This window comes from Dioscorea cayenensis, chromosome 2 (assembly GCF_009730915.1).
Source record: "Dioscorea cayenensis subsp. rotundata cultivar TDr96_F1 chromosome 2, TDr96_F1_v2_PseudoChromosome.rev07_lg8_w22 25.fasta, whole genome shotgun sequence".
NCBI classification, from domain to species: Eukaryota; Viridiplantae; Streptophyta; class Magnoliopsida; order Dioscoreales; family Dioscoreaceae; genus Dioscorea; species Dioscorea cayenensis.
In genome coordinates, this window is record NC_052472.1 from 428,095 (window position 1) to 448,526 (window position 20,432).

Genomic DNA, 20,432 nt, shown 5'->3' on the forward strand with positions numbered 1-20,432 from the left:
ACAAGGAGAAATTTACAAAACTTGGAGAGCAAGCTACAATACAATACGTACCTAATATTTATTTACACAAATAGTAATAAAGAATTCTCTAAATTCATTATAGTAATAAAATATTCATTATCTCCTAATTTATCGCTTAACACCCTCTTCTTCAAGAGGGAGAGAGCGATCTTCCACCCCTCTATCTAAGACTAAAGGGTGCTTTAGCACCTCTTTGCCCCCTCCTCCCTCTCCTTCTCCCCATGGCTATTGCCTTTGATTTCATAAAAAAATAGATGCCAACACTCAAGTTCCTCCAGACTTTATTATCAAAAATGGTGTGTAATGCTTAAGAAAATATCACTTCTACCCAAGTGAATGTCAAGAAACAATATCTATTTCTCTTGAAAAGAGTAGTTAAATACTGTGTTTTTTTTATGGGTCAAACCAAAATATATTTATTAAAACTCGAACTTTAGAAAGAACAAAGTTACATACAAAGTAGCTCCCACACATTGGTAATTACACACCAATCATCAATTATGAGGAAAGGACAACCCAATCATATCACACCTCAATCTCCACTATATCCCATTGGCTATTCCAACACACCTCATTTCCATAGCCAAGAACCAACCAATGAGAAACAGTCATTTCAACATTCACTTTGTTACAAGGAGCCAACCCATGAGTAAAGCACTCCACAATCAATCAATAAAATGCCAAACAACCCACCATACCCCAACAACCAATCAAACACATTGCTATTGCCCAATCAATATCCAACAGCCTTTAAACTACCTCTCTAAATTCATGACAGATAAACCACCCCATTAAATTTCGTTTGCTTTCAACATCCATAGTTTTCCAATTCCATCTAAATCAACCATCAAACCACCTTTTTAACAAATTAAGTATCACCAACAACCTTCTCCTTTACCACCTAGCCAAGATATTTAAGCACCATTATTTCTCTAATTTGCCCAAATACATCTTCTACAGTAATGGAACGCTGCTAAAAAACCAGATAATTCCTAGCCCTCCATATTGTAAAGATACCTGCAACTATAGCAGTCCTTCTCATCCTTGCTAATAATGCATTTTTACAAGCCATCTTAGTAAACCAGATAACTTCTCTAGTCCAAGGGAATAGCCTTCTACCCACATGAATTTCCCATAAACTCTAGCCCAGATACTTCTAGAAAACCCATATTCAAAAAACAAATGTCCAATGTCCTCTCTAGCAGAATTACATAGCAAACATTCATCAGTTTTAAGAATTCCCCAATCATGCAATTTAGCTCTTGTGTCTATTCTACATAGCCAGCCAGAAAATAAATGAATGTTTCAACACATTACTTGAAGACCAAACTAATTTCTCCCAATTAACCTCCAGCTGAGGCTTTAGTAAACACTGCATAGCACTCCCAACACTGAATTTCCTCTTTTTATCAAGCTTCCATTCAATACAATCCTGAAAGTTTACATTAACAACAAACTGTCCATCCAAAAATGATCCAATCATGGCCATAGTTACATCCCATCTAGCAAGTAATACCCAACAATCATTTCTCCAAAATTCACATAAAGTAGCACCATTGGAGATAAAAGTTTCTTTGAAGTATCTCCGGAAAGTATCTCTTTCCATCCCCAAGCCAATAAGTAAACATTGATTTAACTATACTCAATTTCAACAAGTTTCTCCAATTCCAACTACTATCTGTTTTCTTTGTAATACCCCAAAAACTAAGCTTTTTCAGCATAGTTTTGGTCACCCAAATAGCCCACATTGTTTGCTTCTCCTGAATTACATCCCAAATATGCTAAATTTGAGCATACTGATTCCAGGTGTGCACATTTTTCACCCCAAGACCCCCTTTTGATTTCTTCTGACATACCTTATCCCAAGCACCTAATCCTCCTTTTTTTATGCATCAATGCCATGCCAAAGAAAATTCCTACATATCTTCTCTATCTAAGAAATTACTTTTTTTTTTTGCCAAATGAATACTGAACACCAGTAGACATGTAAGCTAGTCAAAACAGAATCACCAACTGGAGCCTCTAGTTTGAGATCCTGGCAGTGATTCTTGAAATTAAATCATGAAAATGTTTCATTTTTCAAATTAGTTGAAAATAAAGGAAGTCCCAGATACTTGACTGGGAAAGTTCCTTCTTTGAAACCCAAGGTTTCCACAAATTGCATCCTAAGAGGTTATTCCACACCAGAGAAAAAAAATGGCACTCTTCTGCAAATTCGGTTTTAATCCAAACACCTCTTGAAAATGTTGTAATGCCATTTTAATCATCCCAATAGATGTACCCCATTAGCAAACAAAAATAAATCATCTGCAAAACACATATAACACAGCTTGAGCTCTTTACAGTCCCTGTGATATTTAAATCCTCTTTCAGTCAACTTATGGAATATTCTAGATATATAGTTCGTACATAGCACAAACTATAAAGGTGACATTGGATTGCCCTACCTCAAACCACATCTTCCCAAGAAACACCCTTTCATCTGGCCAATAATCATGATAGAAAACATGCTTATTCTAACAGAATTCATAATCAATATAATAAAATGAGCTGCAAAACCTGAATGGCAGTAAAACCTCCTCCAAGAAATCACATGAAACTGAGCCATATGCCTTCTACATATCTATCTTTAAGGCACAACATCCTAATTACTCCTTGTGATATCCCCTAATCAATTCATGAGCTAATAGCAGATTATCTGCAATTTTCCTGCCAGGTGTAAATGCTGACTAATTCAAATAAATAATCTATACCAGAACACTCCTTAATTGATCTACTCACTAGGATTTTTGAAACAATCTTGTAAAGAACATTACAACATGAAATTGGCCTATAATCAGTGATAGATTATGGCCTAATAACCTTGGGAATGAGTGTAATAATAGTGGAATTAGCCTGTTAATTTGAGCATTTTCCTATTAGAGAAATTTTTTTTTAATAGCCTCACAAACCTCTCCGCCAACAATCTTCCAAGTTTTCTTAAAGAAATAATTATTAGGGGTTTTGCAGGTGTATCCCTGAATAATTTTGAAATTACGTATTTGCCCATGAATAAAAGATAATTGCATATATACACATGAATAATACATATAATTATGTATATTTCCCTGGGGTTCAAATTTGATGAAAAACCATCCGTTAACAAATAGCAGATATATAAAATGACCATTATACCTTTTACATATATAACCTTGAAAAAAAAATTTATTGTAAAATGACCATTTATAAGGGTTATTTTGGACTTTTTGTATATCTTAATCCAAATTATAACTATAGTCAATAAAGTTTGATTAACTTTTGTTAACAGAATCTAACAGTAGGGGCATATCCGCAATTACCTATTTTTTTAGGGGTGTATATACAATTATGTTTTTTTCGAAGGTAAATATACAATTATAGAACTTTTGAAGGGTTTATAAGCAATTTTCCCTAACTATTATATCCATCTGGCCCTGGACTCTTATCATCCTTGATACTCCATAAAGCCTCCTTTATTTCTTTCACAGACACCTGTTGACATAACATGTCCCAAGCCTCAGTCAATACCACTTTATTCAGGAAATCTGTAGTATCAATCACTTCTATCCTAATTTTCTCATATCTCAAAAATATTTTATAATAATCCAGAATAGCCTCTGGAGTAGACTTCTAGTCTGTACACATTTCTCCATTTACCAAAAACAATTGTAATATATGATTCCTTGCTTTTCTTTGCTACAAAAATCTAAAGAAGAACTTAGAATTATGATCTCCTACTTGGACCCACTAACATCTTTATTGTTGCTTTAATAAAACCTCCTCCCAGCTTAGGAGCTTTTGCAACTGAGTAAGCTTCCTTTTCTCTTCATCATGCAGCTTCAAACTAAAAGGATCTTTTCGCAGCTACTTCCTCTAATTTCTCCCTACACTGTACCACTATACCTGAGACTCTAACCAAAATCTTCCTTATTCAGAACTCTGAATTCAGCTCAGAGTATTTTTAATCTCTGATACAAATTGTACATAGCATATCCACTCATAGGAAGATTCTAAACCCTTTCAACCATCCTAAAAAAAAAATCAGGATGATCAAACCACATGTTGAAAAACTTAAAGGTAGTTTTACATTCCTTATTGATCTTTTTATATCAATCAGCAGTCCACAATGATCAGAAATACCACAGTTGATCACAGAACAAGCAGGCTCCTCCATTCTAGAATACTATTATTGGCTGACAAAACACCAATCTAACTTTCTAAAAATTATCCTACCTCCTTCCTGCTAGACCTGTCCAAGGGCCAAGCTACCCGCCTAAGCCCGAAGGCCCACCCGAAATTTGGGCGGGTTTGGACAAATATATAAGACCCGATGTCTGGGCCTTGGACAAAAAAAGAAGCCCGTTTAAAAAATGGGCCGGGTTTGGGTTTTGTTGTTAAAAGCCCGACTTGGCCAGGCCCGTCCCGTATTATAAAATATATTTATTAATTAGGTTGGTATATATACTTATACAATATATATATATATATATGATTGTTATTAATTATAATGATTTGAATTTTAGTTGTTTTAATTAAATAAAGATTTATATTTGGTATTTTAACTTTTAAGTATTTTGTAGAATAATATTTGGTCATATCCACATATTAATAATATTGTTAAATTTTTTTTATAATTTATATATTATTTAATAAAAAACTATTTGGACGGGCTTGGGTAGAGGTCATTAAATTTGGACGGGCTTGGACAAGGATTGAGGCCCGAATTTTCGGGCCGGGCCGGGCTTTGGCAAGGTTGAATTTTAGTAATTTTGATTCAAGCCCGGCCCGAATCTGGCCCATGGACAGATCTACTTCCTGCTCTCTTCACAACAATTATTCTTATCATAAATCAACATACCACCCCTTCCACCATCTCTTTCCAAAACACCAAACTTATTATTGCAGCTAGGCTTAGAACAGGTAGCTATATCATTAGACAACAGCTTTACCTTTAACTACCTAATTCCAAGTTTCTCCCAAACCACCCACCTCATCACATTGATCAGCATTCCCAGTACCATTTACCACCCCTTCTATTAACTTTTTCTCCAAAACAGGCTCCTTACTAGTATATCCATCTTCAAGATCATGAGGAACATTGTTTTTCATTCTCCACACTATTTTCTTTGATTTTTCATTCCTACAATCTCGCTTAAGGTGACCAAATTTCCTACAATTTGAACATACTGAAGGAAACCATTCATATACTGCTTTCTCTTGAAATTCAACACCCTGCTCATCTACCATGGCAATTGTCTCAAGAAAATCCTCAAAGGAGTCCATTTCCACTAGAATTCTTGCATATCCAAGCTTCATTTTTGCTGAAATACACTTATCACAATACAAAGGCTTCCCACAAATACTCCCTATCTTGCTAAGCATGTCCATTGTTCAGAATTCCCAAGGTAAACCAAGCAGTTGAATCCAAATTGGGAGTGTACAAATAGCAGTATCTAAATTCAACCTCGAATGTTATTTGTTCAACACAAACAAACATTTATCTCGATCATCACCAAAACCATGATACCTCCAGTTAAATACTGTGTTAGCCTGATTATAGATATTTAGCTTCATAAGTTATTTTTATCAACCCTTGCATCAAGAGGCAATGGTGATTTTTTTTAGAAAATAGTGGTAATTACAACTAAATACCTATTATAACATGTCTTATAGATTTACAACAAAAACTTTTTTTATCTTGAGAAGATTCACAAATATATATATATATATATATATAGGCATTTTAATCCTTTTAGCACCATTTTTGCAGCATAAATCCCAATTTTTTTTAAATTTTTTTTACAAATGTTCATAATTTTTTTAAATAAACCCCCAAATTCTTTGCCTTTCATATTTTCACAATTTTATTAAATAAGCCCAAAATTCATGTATTTTGATATTTTTCTACGAATTTTGCAAATAAATCCCCAAGTTTCTTTTATATTTCTCACGAACTTTGCAAATAGATCCTTGACAATTTCTCTTTTCGCATTTTTTTCATAAACTCACAACCAAACTTCTAAAAGTTCATCTTTTATTATAAATTCTACAAATTGGTAGTATTTCTTTTAGATTTCAATAAACATTATCTTCATTTACTGATCACAATAATCATTATTTTCAAAAGCTTAGATAAGCACAAGAACATAACTAATTTCCTATCTCTTTCTGTTCTTGTTCTATTCGCATTCATGTTTCATGGAATTCCCTTTTTTTTTTTTAATAATTTAAACTCAAATTTGATAGTGTATATATATATATATATATATACTTTTGATATTGGTTGACAATAAAGTATGCTTTCTTCCGTGTGAGGTCATCACACCCTCCTCTCTTTCTAAATTTCGCTTGAATTTTCCTTTTTTTTTTTCCCTTCCATTTTCATTCTTATCCAAATCCTACCATCTGCCTGGTTTTGTTTCATAGGTCCGACATCAATTTTTTTGAATCTTCAATTTAATATTTAAATTTCATTATCTTATATACTCTTTTTTTATAAAATTTAATTTACATCCAATTATTTAAAATTCAATTTTAGATGTTGGTTGTTAACTCAGTATTGCATGCTCTATGGCACCTCACTAGTTGAAATTAAAAATTTAAACATAAATGTCAAATTCATATATATATTGACAAAGAAATCTTGTTGATCCCTCAATTGATTGATAAAATATCGCCAAAAATTAAAAGAGAATTGATATTGAATGTTTATGTGCCTTTTTTAACACCTGGAACAATAAATGGACAAGTTCATCTCATTGTCATATGTCCTTTTTAATGCTTCCAAGTCTAACATGTGATTAATGTTTATCAAAAATTTAAGGTGCAATAAAAAAGAATGAGTGCAAGTTTCATAATAAAGATGGATTAAATATTAATGCACTGTATTTGTTTTTTTAAAAAACATAGACTAATTTCTAATATATCTAATATTTGAATTAATATAATAAAATAACATATAGAATTGATGTAGAGGTCCTTTTCATAATTACACAAGACTTGGACTCTTTGAATTTTTTGCCAACACTTGTCATCAAATTGTGTTCATTTTGACGCTATATATGAAAAGAAAGACTATGTAATACTATGTATAATAAAATAAATAAATAAAGTTAGGTAAGTTATCATGGTTAGGTAAGTTATCTTTGTAGAAGAAAGATAAGATGGATGACTCATTGCTTTGAAATAAGTCATTGATATATATATATATATATATTTATAAGATGCGCCAATTGGTCTCTTAATAGTTAATACATGTTTATGGATAAGATCTTATGGGTGCCTATCCATAAATCAAAAAGAGTTCATTTATTTCCTTGTAAATTTATTTATTTTATAATTCACATTAATTTTTTAAATTTTTTAAAAGATAAAAAATTAGTAACCTCTTTCGCATTTATTTTATAAAGACCACCTACATAATAACCTAGCTGTTTGGATAACCATGACTCCAATTAATTTTTTTTTTAATTTTCACAATGTTGTTTTTTTTTAATTTATTTATATTTATAATAATTTTATATATAAAAAATATGAAACAATATAAATAAATATATATATATATATATATGAGATCCCATCATTTAGGAAACATCTATCTATTTCCAATCAACACCACCTCCACTGAAATATCACTCTCTCAACCAATTCAACCTCACCGATGTCGGCAAATTATATATAATGTAAATTTTGATAAAGAAGATATGAATGGACCAAAACACCCCTACCGTGAAAGGCTGTCTATGCACGTGTGTCTTTGCCATCATAAATCCGAGCCTATCTATTGACAGTTTTGAAACATTTATTTATATATATATTGTGTTTATCTTTAAAAAGAAACCCTCCCCAAATTTCCCACCTATCTCTTCATCAATATTTGATCACATATTAGGGAAATTACAAAGCCATCTTTGCATTCAAAGGATCATCTTCAACTTTTGTATATATATATAATATATATATAGCATTTTATCACAAAGATCAATATCAAATTCTCAAAAGAGATCATGCTTGTGAGGCGTGTTGTTAGTACCACTTCTTTTCCCAAATTGTTTGGATGTTCTTACTCTTCCTTTTCTAAGGTTTGTCTTCTTCTTTTTCTTCTTTTCTACATCATCATCATCATCATCAACATCATCATCATCTTCACCTTATTATTAATTTTATTCTATAATTTTGGTGTTTGTTTTTCTTTGCTATGATTTGATGATTTGAACTATATGTACATATATATATGGTATGTAGATTGGAAGTTTTGCTTCTTATACTTCAAGTCCTGCATCTTCATTGAGCCCCAAACATGAGGAATATTCATACAGGTAACATCTCCCCTTTTTATTTCTTTCTTTCTCATCTTCAATTTTTGAACAAGATTTTTCAACAATAAATTTCAATTTTTAGTGTGCAATCCAAACTTTAAATTAAAAAAGAAAAAATAAATCAATATCTTATCTTTAATTACGATTTTCAATTGTTCCAATTTATTATTTTCGTTTTTACAAATAAGAGTTAAGTGCTTTCATAGGAAGACAGGCTGTGGTACTTGTTGTCTATTAATAAATAAAAATCAGGCATGCATAAACGTGTAATAATATATATATATATATATATATTTTTTTTTTATGTGAGTTTTTAAATTTCATCTCAAATCTGTTCAAATCAAACAAAGAATTTGATACCGATAAATTTAAAAGCCGTTAGTTATTATGGATAAACTGCACTAATTTTTAAGAATCTAAATTTTTTTTCCATGAATTAATCCCAAATAATTGGGGTCTTTTTCTTGAATTGCACATAGAATTGCCTTCTAGAATGTTTCCTTTATATAGGGAATTTTTTCATGTTACATCAATTACATTTGCTTTACAAGAATAAAAATTTAATATTAAAAATTTAATATTAAAAATTTAATATTTAACAGGAATGAAAATGAGCTTGCGGAGATAAATTGGGATGAGTTAAGATTTGGTCTAGTCCCAACTGATTGCATGTATGTCATGAAAAGTTCTCAAGATGGTGAGTTCACTCATGGTGAGCTCAGAAACTTTGACAATATCAAACTAAACCCATCTTCAGGGGTATTAAACTATGGTCAGGTTAGCAATATCAATTTATATTCATATATTAATGAAGTTGATTTAATTGATTACCATTTTTTTTTATATATATATAAGACTCCAGTAGGGGCGGATCTAGCATGGGGCAGTAACTGTAGTTGCCTTTACTGAAATCTGAGAAGTCTTTTATATATTTGTAAAAAAAATTTTAAATTTGTTTCTAGTAGTATTGAAAAATATAAGATATAGAACTTTTTTTTAAATGGCATATGAGAACAATTTTATTTTAAAAAGTTAAATTTAACTAAAGTTAGATAAATCTTGCATTGACCTATAACAGTAAAGAAGTAATTTTTCTTTCATAAGGAAAGATATTTGCATGTGTTTTAGTAGTCCAACTCCATCTTTTATTAGTGGCTACAGGATTATCAAGCATAGCATTTGAAAGAGTTTTTTTTTAATAATGAGAATTTTGAAAAATCACTTGCACAACCAAATGGAAAATTCTTAAAAGAATGATTATTTTTTTACGTGTAAAAAAAATATATTTTATAATATTAGTAATAAAAAAGATTTATTTTTATATGAAAAAAAAACTTTTGATTCACTTGAGTTAATTAGATTTTTTTTATATGTAATTTTAGTTTGTCCCCATTCAATAAAATTCCTGGATCTGTCCTTAAGCTCTAGTATCTCGTCTTGCGATCAAATTTTAAACTTTAATAATTATAATATATATATATATTGTTTTATTTGAAAATAAAAAAAATAAAACAGGGATTATATGAGGGCTTGAAAGCAAGTAGGAAAAGGGAGGAAGGAGGACTTTTATTATTTAGGGTGGAAGAGAATGCAATGAGGATGAAGATGGGTGCTGACAGGATGTTCATGCCATCACCTTCTCTGGACCAATTCATTCATGCTGTCAAGCTCACTGTGCTAGCCAACAAGAGATGGGTTAGACATCTTTCTTTTTTATTTGTCTTCTTGTTCTTCTTGTTATATATATATATATATATTAATAATTAATAAAACATAAATAAAATGTTCTTCATATACTATATGGAGGAAAGTGACAGTAGGTCCTTCTCACTCTTGCAGTTCTCTAAAATATCTTTTAAATTCTTTTAAATTCATTAATTCTATGAAACATTCCTTATTTTAAAAATGTTTAGGTTTAAATCTAAGTCAATTAAGGTAAGATGGCTTTTCTTTCCCAAATATTGATTTTTATATGTATAATTTGTTATCCCAAAGTTTAATGTGTCACTTCTAGTTATGAATAGTTATACTTGTGTGATCTCATTTGAATTATTTAATTTGATAATTATTAAACAGGTTCCACCTCACGGGAAAGGTTCATTATATGTTAGACCATTGCTAATTGGAAGTGGACCCATACTTGGTCTAGCCCCTTCACCAGAGTACATGTTCTTGGTCTATGCTTCACCTGTTGGTAACTATTTCAAGGTCTCTGTACATTTTGCTCTTCAAATTATCAATAATATATATATATATATATATAAGTGATTAGCCCTATATACATCAGGGGCATGCACACAAGACTGAAATTGATCATCTAGTCCGAATGTCTTTTCTCCGTGGTATGAGGTTTCGGTAGTAAACCTGCACTCACAACCAAGATTCGTTACCACTATTATATACAACGAGACTCGAACTTGAGATCTTTTAAATGTCTCATACTTGTTTTTTACAATAAAATCAATACCGCTGTGTTATGAGTCATTTTATTAATAAAGTCATCACTCATTTTTGCAATATATATATATATATAAAACTATTTGTTTACATAGCCAAAAATAATTAAAATTAACAATTAAAATTTTAATTTAGATGAGTTCTTATTAAAGTACTATATCAGTTTATGTCAACACTTATATTTATATTTATTTTATCAAATAAATTAAATTTAAATAAAAATGAAATAATAAAATTTATTTTATTGTTGTAAAATTTGGAGTTGATTCAAGTATTTACTATTATACTAATATATTTTTTTTATACAGGAGGGTTTAGCACCAATAAATTTATTAGTAGCAGATAAAACTCATAGAGCTATGCCCGGTGGAACTGGTGGTGTAAAAACAATTTGTAATTATGCACCGGTATGAAATATTACCATCTTGATTTTAATTATAATTTTATCATTTTTTTAATATATATATATATATTTATTTATTTTAAATTATTGATAGGTGTTGAAGGCACAAATGCAAGCAAAATCAAAAGGATTCAGTGATGTTTTATTTCTTGATGCTGTGAATAACAAGTATTTGGAGGAGGCATCATCATGCAACATATTCATAGTCAAGGTTCTAAATAATTTTAAATATAATTTTAATTTAAATACCAATTATAAAAAATGTGTATATTTAGAATATATTAACATGATATTTGTTGTCATAATAAGTAATTAATTTAATTAATGTTTTTTTTTTAATTTTCAGGGAAATGTGATATCCACACCAGCAACAAATGGAACCATTCTTCCTGGCATTACTAGAAAAAGTATAATTGAAATTGCTAGTGATCTTGGCTATCAGGTTAACAACTCTTCCAATTTTAATTAAAATTATAATTAAAATTATAAACATTTTTGGAAGCACAATATTATTCCTCAGTTAAGCAATTTTTTTATTTTGATTAATTTAGTTTTAAACTTAAAAAGCGAAAAAAGAAAAAAAAAAAAATTCAAATTCACTATTTTTTACTTTTATTAGTTCACATATGTTGACTTTAATTGAACTATAAATGCTTGTGTTAAAACACTTCTCTATAAACCTCCCTTTGGGTTTTTCCTTAAAAAAATGTTTATTTTTATAAAAAAATATATATATTTTGTGTTTTTCTGATGTTTTTTTTTTTTTGCAAAATTATTTTTAGAGTGAAAAATATATTTGACAAATTTTTTTTAAAAAAAATATAAATTAAATGCTTATTTTCATAAACACCTCCATAGTGACCCTTACCAATCCTAGTTAAGTAGTCAAAGTCGTAAAAGCGCTTGGTAATGCATGGTAGATTCGAGTTCAAAACACTGTGCTTGTAGTACTATTTATAATATTATTTAGGCGGTTTTTTATCCTAAATACTATTTATGTTATATGTACATGATGAATTTTCATTATCTTGTATGGCGTTTAATTTAGTTAATAAGTCTCTAGGGATTGATAAGTTACTGTAACTAATACACATTTGTATGTGTATATCATTTGACAAACTCTTAAATTGGATCACTTATCATCTATTGTAAAAAAATGTCCTTATTTTAAGAAATTATTATTATTATTATTATTATTAAATTTGTTGTTTGTTGAGATTGAACAGGTTGAGGAAAGGCTAGTGCCAGTAGAGGAATTAAGTGATGCAGATGAAGTGTTTTGCACTGGAACTGCAGTTGTTGTGGCTCCAGTGGCCTCCATTTCTTATAATGATAAAAGGTATACATATATACCTTTTTTTTTATATCTAATTCCTATTTTTTTACTCAATTTAGAGACAAATTATGATTTTATTATTATTATTATTATTATTTATGTTTTTGTGTGATTATTGTAGGTATACATTCAAGACAGGAAAGGAAACAGTGTCTAAAAGATTATACAATACCTTAACAGCAATTCAGATGGGTCTTGTTCAAGACAACAAAGGATGGACTTTAGAGATCTAATTAAAATTTTTCATTGTACTTTATATATATATATATATATAATTCTCTTATAATGTGGTTTATGAGCCTGCCTACCTAATAATAATATGAAATTATTGAAAAGTCCTTCAATAGTTACCAATTTTCCTATGGGTGATTTTGACTATTCAAAATTTAGATCTCTATTTTTAAGGATAATTACCGTTTAAAATGAACCGGTGAATGTAATTAATTGTATATATATACGTGTGTGTGGAGAGTTAATTATTAGAACTGTTCACAAGTGATGAGAGTTCGAATAACGGGTGATGACGTATTTCTAAAAATGTGAGTAATGGGTAAGGGTGGTCCTAATTCTCACATGTAGATAGGTCTCATCCACATTTACTCTACCAAAACTTGTGCACACCTCTGTATATATAAGTTATAGAGTGTATAAGGAAATACAATTTTTTTTTACAAATGTATATTAGAAATTAAACATTGTTGTGGCACTCATACAAAATAAATATTTAAATAAATACTTAAATAAACAAATAAATAAGTAAATAATTGAATAAAAATCAATAGAATGCATTCACATAAATATGAAAGTAGGTTACAACAGAAAATTTAAGAATTTGCACTTAATTATGAAGAAATAAGAAATTTTATCCATAAATACAAAAGTTTTCCAAAGTAGTATATAAATAAAATATATGAACCACAAAAACAAAATTTCATAAAAATACAAAAAAAAAAAATACAAAACTAATAAATTAAATTATCATCAATCTAATAAGGTGACCCTCACAAAGCCATTAACCTAATAATTCCTTTTTTTTTTAAATTATGATGTAAAAAGACCAAGTTACCCCTAAGGAGATAAAACAAATAGAGCTCTGTGAAGAGGAGGAGAAGAAGCTCCAGCAATGGCTGCGGCGCTGGCCGCCATTGGCCCCCTCTCATCCCCTTCTTTGGTGCCTCCGTTGAGGGTAAAGTTCTCATCTTTTTGCCCTTTTCATGGTGGTTTTACTGTTGGTTCTCTTAATTTCTGTCTCTTGTTAGGTTATTTGATGTGGAACAATGTTTGACATTCTTGGTTGGTTTTGCGAGTCTGTGGCATTTGAATTTTGTTGTCTTATTTGTTCAAAAATGCTTTTTTGTTGGTGTGGATGAGGTGATGATCTTTGGGATACTATGAATTTTCTTTCTTTTTCATGTATCTCTTTGAATTTGAGTTTTTGTTGGAGGATTTCTTCAAAGTGTTTGTTTTGATGTTGATGAGGTGATGATGAAATTTTTTGTTGAGGTTCAGTTTGACCTATGAATTTTTTTTTCTTGGTGGATGATTTTTGATATGGAGCAAGGCTTGAGATTCTTGGTTGCTTCTATGAATCAGTGTGAGATTCTTTGTTTGATTGTTGCTTGGTGTGCTTGGTGTTGGTTTTAGAAATTTTTTTTTTTAATTTTGTGGGGATTTTGATTGTGGAGGAAAGCATGAGATGCATGAATCATGCTTCTATGTGACATTTTGATTTCAAGTTGTTAACCCAGTTTATCTTTGGGAGACAATAAAATTGTCAAATTTTATGCAGTTTGTGGCATAGTGTTTTTAGGGTTTTCTTGTGTGCTTTATTAACCTTATCAGCAAGACTATGCTTCTAACCAACAGGACTTGATCATAAGTTGCCAAAACTCGATGATATTTGAGAGGCAATGAAATCCTCAAACTTTTCTTTTGCCATGTTTTTAGTTTCCAACTTTGTGGCATGCATTGCTTACTTTGTTTGCTTTCTTAGGGTTTTCGTTATGGGTATATTACCTAAATAAATTGATCTTAAGCTGTTAAACCCTACTGATCTCTAAGGGACAATGAAATAACCAATCTCCTCTCTCAAAAGCCCAGAAACTTTCTAATTTTGTGGCCTGATATTATTTAGATTCTCTATTTTTTTTGGTTTATCTTGTGTGTTGTGGGTTTATTGCTTTTGTTTCCAGGATGATGCTTTTTGAAGAGTGATGATCATAACAAAAAGTTTTAGTTAGAACTTGCAATTATATGAATCTCAGCAAGTGTTTTTTTGAGCAAATGTTGCTAAGATTACTGTTTCATTTGTTTGGATGAACATACAATTGATTTTTGTATTCCTTTATATCTTCTTGCTTGCAGGTGGAGGTCGGCAAGAATCAGAGAAATAGAACTTTTCAACATTGTTCACTTGGTTCACGTTCTAATAATCATCGTCTGTGTACAATAAAACTCATACGAGCAACAGCTGTGGAGCATTTTGGCGAACCTACCAAGTTTACAGACCACCGGAATAATTTAGCTCAACATGTATGGAATGCCACCGTGAAGCGAGTAAAATATTTCCCGTGGAATGAAGCTAAAGATCTGGCTCTAATTCGATTTCTTCATCTTGCAAAGAATGCTGCAAAGTGGTCCTTTATCGCAATCTTCATTTTTGGCCCCGCATCAGATGTTTACTTGTCTATTGCAAGAAATAAGGAGCTGATGATCCCAATTGGTCTATTCATCGGTGTGATACTGGCTGACATTATCAAGGAATCATCGGTTGAATTCTTTCAACAGAACTTAAAGGTCAATTCTGTGTTATATTTTGCTGTTATACATCTAATTGCATTCAAGCAACTCATATTCAAGAGCTCTTGTTTTTGAACAGGATAAGGAAACTACTTGGCAACTTATCGGAGTTGGGTTCATTTTCATTCTTGTCAAATTAATTTCTTTGAGTTTAAATCTGCAAGGGCGCGTACTTCTTTCTCATATCTGCAATGGTGGCTTAATGCAAGTCTTGTGGCTGATGAAAAAAAAGCAACAAACCAAAGACGATAAAGATCACGATGAACAAACATTGGATGCTCCAATAACTAATAATTTCTAGGACTTTGCTCAATTTCATAACTAGAGCAAATCTAAAACTTTTGTTGGCGGGATTTTAAATCAATGTATGGTGTTTTTGTGAATGTCGAATCTGATAATCATTTCTGCAATTGTATTCTGACTTGTATGTACACTTACTGACGATCCTGTTATATCTAATCGAAACAAATTGAAGAATTGTCGTTACATGTATGGAATAAAATGTGCCACATGGTATGCATATCCTAGAAACTAATTGGTTCTTCAGTCTTTACTCTTGGAGATCATCGGTCGGCCTTCATGTTCATCTAGATTTGTTGTGTCTGCCGGGAATTGGCATCATGTACGTCTCTGTTTATTGTGTCTGCCGGAAATTGGCTGTAAATTGAGTGTAGCATCTGGTGAATCTCTTCCATTCTTCCATGTTTTTCATCATCTCTATCCTTCTCAATCAGATCCTGCAGGAAAACAACAGATTTGATTTTTAATGTTTTTAATCTTTTGAGTTTGAGATTTTCGTATCGAAATCAGATAAAATGTTATTATTACCTGAGCAGAGAAATTCGAGAAAATTGGACTGAAACGTTGCCTGCAATACTCATTGAAAAGAAGCGTGCAGATCAACAATGGAACAGTGAAACTCATCGTCACCGGTGACTTCTTTGTACCGAAAACTCCGAGAGCAATTATCTGAGTGAGAATAAGAGAGAATACTGTTGTGTTGTGCACAATTGGCCAGATTTGCCCTTGTGTTTCATATTTCGAGCAGTATACATTTATTATCTGCAAGCATTATCGAAACTCAGTTACATTACTCAAGATAGTTTCTACATTGAAATGAACAATTCAATTTCATGCCAATGAATGATCAGAAAAATCAAATGCAATTGAAGACTCATACACGACAAGTTGATAATCTGTGAAGAGAATTTCTAACGCACCTGGTTGCGATACACGACATAACCAAAGAAGAAGTAGAAGAGCAGAAAAGGCAGAATTAATGGTGCCAATATGGAACAAGTGAAACCAAGCAACCCAAAAAGGAGAAGCTTGGGAACTTCAGTATGATACGGAAACGATGGCACAGAATTTGGGTCGTCTTTAACTCTGAATACATACTTACTTACTGCATTATATACAAGTGCAAATAGTTGTAGAACTTCAGAAGCTAAACTCACCCAACCGGATGTCAGAACATAAGTAATGAAAAAAGTTGCCTGCATTAGAGAAGCAGATCAAAGTTTCTGAAGCAATACATTCAAATGTGCATCGATAAAACTCAATCTCGATTAAAAGCACTAACCTGTCTTGGAACAGCTTTGGCAAGCAGGATGGGAATGCTTTTTGGAGTAGTAATGGCATCCAATTGGCTGATTACAGATCCAGATAAAACATTAACGAAGAATATATTCCAAATGGTGAATGAGATTACTTTGAAACATGCACTCTTTTTTCTTCCGCTGCGAGAGATCCATCCTTCCATTGCAGAAAATAGCATCATTGTCGGCGGCACCATATAAAAGAAAAGTTGCAGAATGACACTAGGGAGATAGCCGGTTACAAGCTGCGTCATCACAGTCCTGATGCAAACATATATGAAAATATACGATTAGGAAGGATAGTGTGAAGAAAAGATAAATGTGCTGCAGTTACTTACTTTGCGAGTATTGCTTTCAGAAATGGGAACATTTGCTGTAATTTATCAAGTTGAGTTAGGCCTTGTACAAAAGTAACAGGGATAAGAAACAGAAACATGAAGACAATGCTGGCTAGAAGAACTGTTATTTGTCGAAGCCAGAGTTGTCGGTATGGTATCCAAAGATTTGACCAGTAAACATCATGTGGTTCAGGAGCTAGATCAGTGACCCATAACATTGGATTAGAGGATTGTAGAAGCTGTGTACCAATTACTGCAGCATAACGGGTCTTGAAGAAAACAAAAGCAGCCAAACACTCCTACAACAAGAACATCAAAACTGTGAGCAATCAATGTGTTGTTAGACAGACAGGCATCATGATAAGTAACAAATGAACCTGGAATTAATAACCTTTGCCTTTGTGCGTGAATCTGAATTATTAGGACATGGTTTCTTCTCATCAGGCTCAAATTCATTACGGTAGAGCTGGAAAGAATCAGAAGTTCCTCCACAAAGACCACATCTGTATGTAATAGGCACACAAGTTTTGCTGATTGCAGTGCTCTTCAGACGAACTAAATTCTTATATACCCACTCTGCATTAGACTGCAAATGAGAAAAATTCGGCTATGAAACAATATTGCTCAAAGTAACAAGTGAGGAACATGTATAGAATGCATGCAGTCAAATAACGTGAATAAAATGTCGATGTTCTTGATGTAATATTTTCTAAAAAGTAGATGCCGGAAAATTTGAACGAGTATGAACAAGTGATGAACTTGTGAAGGAATGATGGTCTGAAATCTTATCATTGCAATATGTTAATGATAAACTCAAACTTCAGATTGCTTAAAGAAAATATATCCGAACCATAAGTCTTTGAACTTTTCCAGTTCGATAAACTACTTGATGAGATAAATAACTTGATGCATGGTAATTCATAAAGAATTTTTGGACAGCATCACTGATTGACTCCCCGTTTTCCTGTGGGATAGCACGGACAAGAACTGCAAAATGACTGTAATTTGTAGGAGATTGTATAATATGAGACAGCCTCATGCTGGCAATGTTCTTATACTCCTGGAAAGCATAAGAAATTAATCCAATTTTGAGATTAAAATAAAAGGATATAAAAGTTTATATCATATAAATGATTTAATGAGGAATTCACACCAGATTGAAACAACTTACAAAGTAAAGTAGAATACAAGCGGAAAATGATATGATATACAAAGCCAAACAATGCACCCACAGCCTGCAATACATTCTGTCAATAACTGAGTAAAAAACATCACAAGATGAAAATTTCCTTCAAAAAAGAATCCAAGACAACACTATGCATGGGAAAACCGGATACCATTTCATCTGAATTCAAAGCCTTGCATGCATAGAACATCAAAATTGACTCCTAAATACCACTGTTTAAAATTCCATTTTGACGTTTCTTCTTCTTCGTTTTTATAATTCATACAAATCTAGTGAAAACTAATCCAAGAACTATCTCAATATCAAACTAAGTTCTAATTTTCATAACATATGGGTATAACTCAAAAGAAAAGTTATCATGACTAGACATCCACAAGGTCAAATGACCACAAAACTACGACAAATTGAGCTGTGTTTAAGATTGATAACATTCAGAACTTAGAGTAACCAGTTTTAATGCCTTTCTCACCAATCATTAATTGAGATAACATGAGGTCTTACCAGCGTGATCCTTCTGGGATATTTGCAATTGTAAATGCATCTAATGACTCTGAATGGATGCTTGCAGGGTGAATTTCTTGGCCAAAGTAGTTCAATGGAAGAACTCCAAATACACACACAACAGCAGCTATTGAGAAGACCCTGATGCTGTTAAGTTATAACCATATACATGGCATAAGCAAACTTTTAGGAAAAACATTAGTTGTCAGAAAAAGAAAAAAGGCAAACCATACATACTACAGATATTTATCAAAGAAAGACTTGCCTAGATGCGAAAAAAAAATTTTAATCAGAGGTAGATGATGACAATGGCTTAAAGCATAAAACTCTCACTTTATAAAGCTACTATTTATCAGAATTCAAGTTATCATGTATTACTATTCATTGAGTGTTACATGATATCTACATACTAAAAATGAAAGGTCAATACTGCACATTCACAGAAACAACCTGAAAGAGTTATTAAGATCTATCCCTACAAATCCAGAAATAAGTAAATGATTAATTACTCATCATTTGGTAGAATACAAAGTGGAGATTTACTAACAAGAAAAAAAAAGTCAAAATTGATGCGATTGCGTGAAGACAACAGAAATGAAATGCAAGAGAGAATCAGAATCAAGAAAGATGTTTTCTCACTCACCTGAAAACAAGTATTCTGAGGAAGACCACAGCATCCAAACCAGCAATTGACAAGATATCATCCTGTTTATACTCCCAAGCCCTAACTATCCAGCTTGGAGAAGGCACAAATCTATCAAGAATACATGAACCCTCATTCGTGTCATTCTCTTCAGAAATTCTTCGTCCAAAGTAAACATAAACGAAACCCGGTTGCTTCCTCAACAGCGAATACAAAGACAAGAACAGTGAACACAGGCCTATATTGATGCCTGCTGAAGTCAGTAAAGCAGAGAATTTCATCTCTTTCTTCTTCGAAAGGTTAGTTCAGGCATTGTCCAAAACCAGCAACACTGTTGTTCTTTTCAACTCAAAAATTCACTCCCTTCTCTCAAAAAATCACTGAAAATTGAATGAAAAAAACTTAAAATTTCCTCGAACTTGCATAAAGATTTAAACTTGATAATTCTTCTTTCTTTTCTAGGTAAAAACCCTAAAAAAACAATAAAAATCTTCCTTTTAGTTCACACATTTAATCAAACAGAACATCAATGCAAGTCTTCTACTTTTCACCCTCTTTAATCACAACATATCTGGCCCTTAAAAAAACACAATGCCAATATGAAATAAAACCCTAAAATGGAAAATGCCAGTGTGATTCCAAGACAAATTAGGGCAAATTGGCAATAAAATCAACAGCATAGAGATCAAGCGAACCTTACAAAAGCATCATCATCATCATCATTCAAAGCATTAGGATCAAAATTGAGGGAAAAAAAGGAGAATTACCAGAAGAGAAGCAGATCAGTGAGTCTTCAATCGAAGATCGTGAGAAC

General features: G+C 31.7%; 3 protein-coding genes across 4 annotated transcripts; 2 read left to right on the forward strand and 1 right to left on the reverse strand.

Annotated features, from left to right (window-relative positions):
- Positions 1-7,869: 7,869 nt before the first annotated feature.
- On the forward strand, positions 7,870-12,907 carry LOC120269170 (branched-chain-amino-acid aminotransferase 2, chloroplastic-like). Its single transcript, XM_039276497.1, has 10 exons — positions 7,870-8,120; positions 8,284-8,357; positions 8,960-9,134; positions 9,873-10,052; positions 10,434-10,565; positions 11,123-11,221; positions 11,312-11,428; positions 11,564-11,659; positions 12,444-12,556; positions 12,675-12,907. Exons 1-10 carry the CDS (start codon positions 8,046-8,048, stop codon positions 12,784-12,786), a joined length of 1,173 nt encoding a protein of 390 aa, XP_039132431.1. The 5' UTR covers positions 7,870-8,045; the 3' UTR covers positions 12,787-12,907.
- Positions 12,908-13,635: 728 nt separating this feature from the next.
- Positions 13,636-15,750, forward strand: LOC120280474. Its single transcript, XM_039287334.1, has 3 exons — positions 13,636-13,739; positions 14,918-15,349; positions 15,432-15,750. Exons 1-3 carry the CDS (start codon positions 13,677-13,679, stop codon positions 15,651-15,653), a joined length of 717 nt encoding a protein of 238 aa, XP_039143268.1. The 5' UTR covers positions 13,636-13,676; the 3' UTR covers positions 15,654-15,750.
- Positions 15,751-15,903: 153 nt separating this feature from the next.
- On the reverse strand, positions 15,904-20,432 carry LOC120280462 (CSC1-like protein RXW8). Of its 2 annotated transcripts, XM_039287318.1 has the most exons (11): positions 20,386-20,432; positions 19,619-19,998; positions 18,976-19,122; positions 18,460-18,523; positions 18,139-18,348; positions 17,680-17,874; positions 17,289-17,587; positions 16,935-17,211; positions 16,573-16,848; positions 16,181-16,414; positions 15,904-16,089 (listed from the first exon to the last, which is right to left on the reverse strand). In XM_039287318.1, exons 2-11 carry the CDS (start codon positions 19,897-19,899, stop codon positions 15,940-15,942), a joined length of 2,133 nt encoding a protein of 710 aa, XP_039143252.1. In that variant the 5' UTR covers positions 19,900-19,998; positions 20,386-20,432; the 3' UTR covers positions 15,904-15,939. The 2 variants fall into 2 exon arrangements, with proteins under 2 accessions (XP_039143252.1, XP_039143260.1); XM_039287326.1 differs by lacking the exons at positions 19,619-19,998; positions 20,386-20,432 and having other exon boundaries at positions 18,460-18,535; positions 18,976-19,035.